Genomic DNA, 9,379 nt, shown 5'->3' on the forward strand with positions numbered 1-9,379 from the left:
AGATTTTTTTTCCTTCAGAATAGGATGTTAATTTTAATATTCCTTTGCCTTGAGGCTTTTCCTGTAATTTTCTTGTACCTCAGCAGGCATGTGGCAGTACAGCAACATTGGTGGGGAGAGTGGAAGTGTTGGCCCCTCCACCAGCTCAGTACACCCCAGCCCTGGCACGGGCCACCAGGCCGGGGCAGCGCCAGGCTCACAGCCGGAGCTCACAGACATGCTGCAGATCCTCGACCAGTCTACTCCAGCAAATTTTGATGACTTAAATATGTTTGGCACAAATTTTGAATGAGCCATTTCTTATTGCATTATCATTGAATTAGTTATTTGTATTCAATGCCTGGCAAGCCTTAGTATTCAGTCTCAATGTATTTTGTTAAATCTCAACAAGTGCCTCTGCTACAACAGTGTCAGTTTCTTTACCATTTAGATGAAATAGATATTTTGTATATAGTCAATTATTTAAAGGTTGGTCATTGGTGAAAATAATGTTGGATTCTGGAACTTGCCTTAACAAGTAAATTTGTTACCAGCTGCTTTTAGTGGACGATGTTGCCTACTTGAGGTGAGTTTCAGAAGTTAAGAAACATTGGTGCTGGATGATGGAGGTTAGTGAAGATTTAACTTTAGGTAAGCCAGGTCTTAGTGCTCCACACAACCCTCAGCTTGTAATCAAGCTTCTTACATTAACTTGTGTGGGGTGCCTCAGATACATGCCAATCTGTAATTGCTGCAGCAATTAAATACAAGTCATGTGTGGGTAACACCATACTGTTGTAGTTCAGCGTTTTGAGCATTGCTGTAAGACGAGGGTATGATATGTTGTGCTGATAATCAAATCACAGTTTGCAGTTAGGCTGTTTGTTTGCTGGTAATCAAAGTATTACGTCCTTCATAGTTGTTACTCTTGGAGTCCCTTAAAGGGAGCTTATGACTGAATTATTTTTACATGCTGTACTATATCTTAAGAATTTTTATCACACTGTATATTTATGCACAATTTCAAAATCTGTAGCTCAAGCACATGTCCAGGAATATTATGCATTTTAATGAAGAAAATGTAAGTGTCGTGCTGTTCTCATTCCTGTGTTTATTATTATTATTTTTATTGTAATTGTTATTGGTAGTAATTTATTTTAAGGATTTAAAATATTCTTTGATCTGCATAAATATTTTAATTATTTTTGTCAAACGCCACAGTGCATATACAGGGAATCCTCAGAACTCAGGCTTAAATGTCTTTGTCCATAAATTTGTTTCCTTTATCTTGTATTTGACTTTTAATTGATTCGTGTATAAATTAATTGCAATCACTAGTTAATGATGCAGTCAGATGCATGAACTGCAGCACAACCTTCACCTGCTCTCCTCACCAACATCGCCAACACTTGCCAGTAAAGACCTTGAGTGATGCAGGTGTAGAAAATGAAGCAAGGAGATTTAAGATTGCCAATGTGTGGTGTTGGTGTGTAGCTGTACTGAACCAGTACTTTATTGATGCCACTGCAAAGGAACATCATTGAAAAAAAGGTTTATTTGTAATCATTTAGTAATTTTGCAATAATTTGGTTAAATGATGGACTTCAATTGTTTGTATGTTATGAATGGATAATCTGTATATTGCAACATGATGTGTAACTAAGAATTGAATGCAATATCTTGTATAATTTAACTTTTTAGTTTGTTTTCATTTCAAGTATTGCTACAATTATATTTATGTTTCTACATTTCATTTTATTTATTTTTTATTCACTTGTGTGTAATATATTTTACATGTTTATTCACTGAACCAGGGTTTTGGGCACTAACATAATTCTTCATTAGAAGATGGTTACTGGATCATAAACAGTTTCTTTGTATTTGTAGTTTAGATGTTCAGTAATATGCTCTGTTAGTTAGGTCTTGTAGCTGTAAATTTAACTGTTGTAGTACTTTCATGGGTAAATAGCCATTTTTTAAATGGCTTACCAAGCAGTCAGGTTATGATTGTTTGGCATGTACAATGAGTGTGTAATATATATACATATATATATATTTTGTCCTCATGATGTCAGTACAAGGTATCTCAGTGGTCTGAGAGGATTTTGCACGGCTGGTGTCTTGCCACCAGTGTTTAATTTATATAGACATATCATTCATAGCTAGAGGGATGTAAGTGACTTAAGGCTCATTATGTAATATTTCTTCTCTTATAAGTCACTTTTTTTTTGGAGAATTTGTTGAAGATTTTAGAAATTATTTGAAAAACTAATACATATTAAGATAGTTTTTCTTTTTGGAGAAAAGTTCAAAGTTTCATTTTGTTATAGGCTCAGGAACAGATATTGAAGTCAGAAGAAATGTTCATATAAATGTGATCCAGATGGTATGTAGTATGAACAGCTGATTGAAAATTATAGTTGAATTTGGGCAGTTAAACTTTGGATGCATCTTCAATTTGATGTGTTGGCAGAGGAAGCCACTGACATCCATGATAAAAAAAAAGATGTATCATTCAGTGTTGTGTCATAGCCATATTTTGTGATTAATTTCTTACTTAACATTTTACATATACTGAAATTACAAACACAATTTGTAATGTTACTACACATTGTGCGCAACTGAAAACTGTGGAAGTAGAATAGAAATCTCCAAAAAACATGAAATTATCCTATGAGGTAATGAAAATAAGGTGAAAATCACTATTAGTAATTACATGAGTCAACATTCATTAGGAAATCAATAGTAACATCTACAATGCCTTAGTCAGTTACAACCACCTCTCAGCTTATTCATAATCACAAGACAACACTCTCAACCCTGCTGTCCTCCATTATGAAGTCATTGACCTAAGGAAACTTTAGCAAATAATAACTTGGCTTCACCATTTGTCCTTGTGGGAAGGACAGAGAGGAGGGGTGGGATCCATTACACCTCATCTGGTGCCACAAGGAGTTGCCAATGCTTCTGTTTATGAGTGGAAACCTCTCACCAGTATATCCCAAACACTTATAATGTGGGTTGATCAGACATACACTACAGGTAAATGGGTGGGAATTTCTTTAGGTCAGTATATCAAATTCTGTTAATTCTGTGCGGGTGAAGAGGTACAAACTTCTACATTTTCCTGAGTGTACTGGTTTATCAGCACTGAGTATGAACTATCTATAAATGGGTTCTGCAATTAGTAATATAGGTGATACTGAATTGTGGTAAAAAATTATAATGAGATGCAGTCTGATAAATACAGTAGTGAAATGTCAGTTGGTGTGATTTGATAGTGAAACATCTGTTGAAGGAAAATTACATTGTAGAATTTGAACTTCATTTTCCCAAAGCTTGGCAATCCATGAGTCACTTGATGATTTGATATTTGGAGCCTTTGAATATCTGTTACTGAGCTTAAAGTAAAAAAAAAAGTTAACCAATTGTATATATTTATTTTTTTCTAATTGAAGAATCAATATAGTAATGGGAACCACCATGTGATAAATAATTTTCGCAAGAGTCATCTGACTTCCCTTTGGCATTTTCTGTAGATTTAGATGAACAAGACTGATTTGCAGTGCTGCAACAATAGTCTTTAATGTATGTATGCAGAAATAGGACTGACTGAATTTTCCAGTGATAAATTCCCATGTGTACAATTAAAAATTTATATATATGGAAGAAAGACCTGTAAATAGGAAGGGAAACTTTTCCATATTTTTAGTTGATGTAGAAACACGAACCAATAATATTTTTTGGTGGGAGTGCAGATTATCAGTCCAATGGTGTGGATGACAGAACTTGTGGGCAATACTGTACTGAATGGAATCACTGTACTGTGTGCTGCTGGTTGTTTCTGACCACGTCTTAATATAGATACCGTCTCGGAAAAGAAGTATTCAGCATATTAAGTTACTTTTGTTTAAGCCAATATTTGTTCCTCTCTCTATGGGGAACAATGTTGAATAGTTTTTTCAGTGGCCATATTAATGTAAGTTCAAGACTATGTTGTGGGACCTTGAATGGAGGCTGCAAGTGACCTGGGGCCACGGCCTCTCAGGTGCTTCACCAGTGCAATACTTACTATGGCAGTCAAACCAATGTGAAGTTGCCATCATATCAATGTAACAACAAGGATTTGTTTATCAGTTTGATTGTATCACACAACATTTGTTGGATATGATGCATTTGAAACCTTGCTTGTAGTTTCCCCACAACTATGAGTATGTACTTTTCTGTAATTTTCTTTACCTCTTTTTTTATATATAAAACATTGTCCAAAATATACTGGTCTCTCATAAATGCATATCTGTAGATGTAGTTTAGGAAGGAGTGTTTGTGTTTGTTACATCACAATTATTACTATGTTTTTCTTTTTTATTTTTTTTTTTCATTTTTTTTTCTTTTTTTTTTCTTATCCATTCTGTTACATGTGAACAGTGGTTACAGCATGGAAGAAGACAAGCCCAGATTCTCATTATTATTATTATTATTATTATTATTATTATTATTATTATTATTATTATTATTATTATTATTATTATTATTATTATTATATATGCACACACACATTATGGTACTGATGATGTTATAGTTTGTTCTGACAATTTGTTAGATATTAAAAAATATGAAGATCATGAATGGCTTGCTCCATCCATTCACAAACATTACTGAAAGTCATGATGAAAGGTAGTCTGCACTTTGTGCAGGTGTTGTTTATGACACTTTATTTTCACAACAGTATTTCCACCAAAGCTGTTACCATGTGTGTATGTATGCATGTATGTATGATCATATGTGCCTACACTACATATTTACACCAGTCATGTTAATTCTCATTTTATTATGTGAAGTGTCCACACTTTATAAGTGATTACCAACTTGTTAATTGGGATGATAATAAGTATTGTGTAGCTACACTTGAATAAAGAGGGAAAATAAAAAAAAAATCACAAAATCAAGTGGTAACAGCCTCCAGCTACTGCTTTTGGATTAGGCGTGCCTGTTCCTCAGGCACGCCTAATGAGTGGACATCTCTCACTTACATAGTGCTGTGAGTCTGTAATGTGTGCACATGTGAGTATTACATATGTACCATTATTCCCAAGGGCAAGATTGCATCCAAAGGTGGTCAGTTGGAAGGGTATGAAAAGGTGCCTCAGTAAAACATTCTGTCAGAAATAAATGGTCCACATTATAGGGCTTTGAAAAAAGCAGAAAGAAGTAAAAGTTTTGGAAGACAGAATAAATCTGGGCTGGCAAGATATTGAGAGTACAGCACATTCTCAGCTGATTGATTGCATACACTTGATCTAGGCTGCCTTGCCTCACTGGACAGCTGCCTTGTCTGGATACTCTTAACTTCAAGAAGACCATGAATTTTCCAGAACAGTTTATCTGTATGCATTAAGCTGAATTCTTGAATGAAAATCTTGACAAATTGAGCTTTACAGGATTTGATTTGGTTTTTATTATTTAAAAAAAATGTCCACTTTTGAATTGTCATAGTGCAGGCCCAAACCTAACCCTTCCTTCATGGGAAGCTTCATTTTGAAATTTGCCAAAGATTTTTCTTAGAACCCAACATTGAAATTTATGAGTGACCAGCGTATGTGAATTTTTTATGTACCCATCTTAAGATGCTTGTTTATACAATATACAAATGCTTATTATATATTTTTTAAATTTTTTTTTGTTATTAAGCTGGCATTTTATATTTTATAAACAGTGTGCCTTGGGCTGGTGTGGCATTGTGAGATTCACTGCAATTTCTCATTCAAAAGAACCATTATTGTAATTCAGTTTTGTACTGTGTTGTTTATACGTATGATGCATTTTGAGTTAACCTTAACTGTGTTGGCAAAACCTCATGGGATGCTCAATTACAGCTGGCTGTTTGTCAGGCTCTCCCCAGCTGCTTCATGACCTCCCAGAAAACCTTGATGGGAAGGAGAGCTTCTCCACATCAGTGTGACTTGATGAGGCAAGTTGAACTGTATTTTAGAATCAATTACTAAATTTTTTTATATTGCAAAATCAATGATTTAATTTATGCGTACATATTGTTCAAATATCTGAATTCATAGTGTTTCTTGCAAGTTTTAAAGTTTGATTTTATGCTTTTAAAAATTATAATGTCCTTTTGTGTTTATTAAAGTCTGCCATAGAGGTGCTGAATGTACTTGTTATGTACTTACCAGTTTTTTGGGGGCATAATTTTCATGTGATTGAAGAGTTGGAAATTCCTTAGATGTTGCTATTGATAATTGGTGTGTTTACAAAGCAGGACAGAGTACATCAGGTTTTCTTGAAGCCATGAAGGTTGCTGTTGGGCTAACATGGTTGTAGGTTGGGGAATTCACCTGTTCTGTTTGTGTAAATATTGGTTTTCAATGACAGTTTGAAACATAAGTGCAATGTATTGTAGAAGAATTATTTAAGTACATATAGAGGTAGCAGTATTAGTGTATGCTATTTTAATATAAGCTAATGTAAAATAATTGCATTTGCAAATGGAGGACAGGTGAACTCATGAAATATTTGTCTCATGTTGACTCATTATCTAGTACTACTTCTAATAACTTAAACTTATTGAACTTATGTATAATACTGACATATAAGTGAAATAATGTGTGTTTTATTTTTTTACTTTAGTTGACCACCATTGGGTTTTTATTATATACTAAGATACCACATTTAAAACTTCACATGGAACACTGAAGATTGGGGGGAGGAGGGATGGGACAGTATACAGTTTCTACTCAAATATTTGTTCATAAACCCTAGACCAAGCAGACTTAATTTTGACTTAGATCACACCATTTAACTAGGCTTAGGAGGAACAGTGCTAGACTTGTAGACTAGCTAATTGTGGTAACTTGCACACACGTACATTGAATATTTGTAAATAAACCAATTGTTATGGCTCTATATCAGTCTCCATGATCCATAAGCTGTCTTATAACACATGAGATAAGTTTGCCACCTCTCAAACACAAAGACATTGAACATAAAGGGAGTATAAGAAAAGTCAATGCTGTACTTACTCCAGGTGAAGAGCACACACACATCACAGGCTGGCCTTGTCATGCCACTGTACAGCAGTTCATAAGGGACACTGCTAGACTGGAGAGCTTTGTGGTACTTTGCATTAAACTGCATTATGTATTTGTAAATAAAAAACAGTTGTTAAAGTTTCAATATTAATCTCCTCATGTAGTGTGCAGTCTTCCTCTGCCACATGAGGAGAGGTGTTAGTACATGAGCAGAACTACCACTAGAGGAGTCAGGTATGTAGCAGCACATCATATCAGTGAATGCTGTGCCAGGCAGGGCAGCAACATGGCACTAAGGAAGTTCCAACTTGTTTTCAGGCCATAGGAAGATATATGAGGTTAGGATTCAGGAATGAAAGACTACGTACACACCTAAATTGAAGGTAGAAAATAATACCGTGTGTGGAGACTGAAGAATAGGGTTCATTCCAAAATATCTGGAGTTGAGGTTAAGGTAAGCAGGAAAAAGAATGATTACCAATATGGATAATCCTATATAGAGAGTTTATCCACAAAGTATAGACAGATGAGGTTGGCATCGGTGAGTACATAAGGCCATTAAAGCATTTCCTGCTGTTAGATGGCAGCCTGGCAGTGCTATTACAGGGATGCAAGGACAATCAAGGTAGTTTTTCTGCCTGATGGTAATTATTCTAAACATCAAAACAGCAGCCATCATATCAGCTAGTACCTTATCAGCAACTGTGCGGTGATGTGCTCCCACATGCCTCCCTGTGGGTGGCAAGATGGTCTGCCACCAGATTTCTACTGTAAGGCAGTCACCGCTCTAAAACTTGGGGATCTAGCATCCTCTCTATTATTTGTTGATAAAACACTTTTTGCCCTGTCTAGTTTTATGTTGACTGGCTTTCTTTTCTCAACATCATTTAGCAGGTGACTCTTTACAAGAATTTAACCATTTATGTGGAGATGGCACATAATGCTGACTTCAGATATTTCTGCAGTTAGTGAGTGGCATAACTCCTTTCACCTGTCTACTTAACCTTCCAGACAATTGTCTCCCTCTTCATTAGTGACACTGAAATGTTTGCCCATCTCTTGTATGATGGATCTTCTTAAATTGTCCTTCCTATGAATCCCAGTTAGAAGTTCCACCCATCTCTTGCACAAATCATTAAACGAAGCGAGGTGTTATGTGTGGTCTCCAGTGTTGTTTCCTCCACGTTTGCTTCTGTACATATTTATCCATCCTCATGAAGTTTACCTTTCATTTAATAAGTAAACAATGTACCCGTGTCAAGCTATTTATGGCGACTAGTGACTGGCTGCACATCAGGCGCGATAGCATAGTTGACAATATGATTGGTATAACAAATTTTATTTGTGCTACATGCAATGAGAACCAAATGGTAGTCAAGGATGCAGTTTAATCTTATTGGAAAAAAAGAGTTTCTTCAGTGCAGTAACGACTTGTGTCATTTAGCGATGCAACCTTCAACATGCGTGTACAGTGGTGCTCGCCCTGGTCGCCATTGTGGTGGCAGTCACTCCCGCACCCTCCACCCCCCAACTATTTCTTGCCTGCCCCGCCCCGCCCCTCACAACACCTGCCCCCCAAACGTGGCCTTTCGTTGCAAAGCGGCGTTCATTTTGCATCTTCCTTTTTTTCCCCCTCCTCCTGTCCCTCTGGCCTTTTCTTTGTCCCCGCATCCTTCTCGCCCCCATCCTCCATCTTGCCGAGCTGCCGCTCGTTTTGCACGGGATCATTTTTTTTTTCCCTTCCATATTGCTCAACGGCTCAGGGATTGTGGGTCTGTTGCAGCGTGTTGTGTCGGGCGGCTCAGCACGGTCTTCTTTTCCGCCGCCCCCCCTCACCTCCGCTTCGCTGCCCACTTACTGAATCACTACCACTCCACTTCTTATGGACGACGTGGTATTCTTGAGAGTATTTTTAAACTTGAAATATGCCTTTAAAAGAGTGGTCACTTGGAATGAAAATGGCGGAAAGGGACCTGAATAAGATATGGTGGCGTGGGGCGGTGCCCCGGTAGCTGCCAAACACTGAGGCGGGTAATCAATCCCACGAGTGATGGACAGGCGGCTGGGGCTCAGTGGGTCTGGCCTCGCTGTCTCGCAACATCGTGCAACAATAGATTTTTTCTTCCAATAGCTTCAGTTAACCACCATGACGAGGAACGTTGACAGATAAAGGAGAGATACAAATTGTGAGTCCCGGGTTGGGAAGAGTGAGGGTATTCGCTCTTGAAGAACAAACAACCCAATAAGAATGGCTATTGTGTTTGGTTGAAGCCACCTCTTCTGTGAGGCGGCTGCCCTCGACACCAGTAATCAACCTCTCTTCACACTTGTTCGTTGAAGGGACACTCGCTCGTAGT

General features: G+C 37.1%; 1 protein-coding gene across 23 annotated transcripts in view; it reads left to right on the forward strand.

Annotated features, from left to right (window-relative positions):
• The window catches only part of LOC135111254 (aryl hydrocarbon receptor nuclear translocator homolog), a 114,244-nt gene extending 107,648 nt beyond the window's left edge, over positions 1–6,596 (forward strand). For 20 of the 23 annotated variants that reach the window (XM_064024459.1, XM_064024461.1, XM_064024460.1 and 17 more), the window contains one exon: positions 84–6,596. In XM_064024459.1, coding sequence (XP_063880529.1) covers positions 84–292 — 209 coding nt within the window. In that variant the 3' untranslated portion in view covers positions 293–6,596. The remainder of the gene's footprint in view (positions 1–83) is intronic. The other 3 variants (XM_064024448.1, XM_064024446.1, XM_064024456.1) reach the window with 1 other exon arrangement.
• Positions 6,597–9,379: the final 2,783 nt, after the last annotated feature.

Source organism: Scylla paramamosain, chromosome 21 (genome assembly GCF_035594125.1).
Source record: "Scylla paramamosain isolate STU-SP2022 chromosome 21, ASM3559412v1, whole genome shotgun sequence".
Taxonomy (NCBI): Eukaryota; Metazoa; Arthropoda; class Malacostraca; order Decapoda; family Portunidae; genus Scylla; species Scylla paramamosain.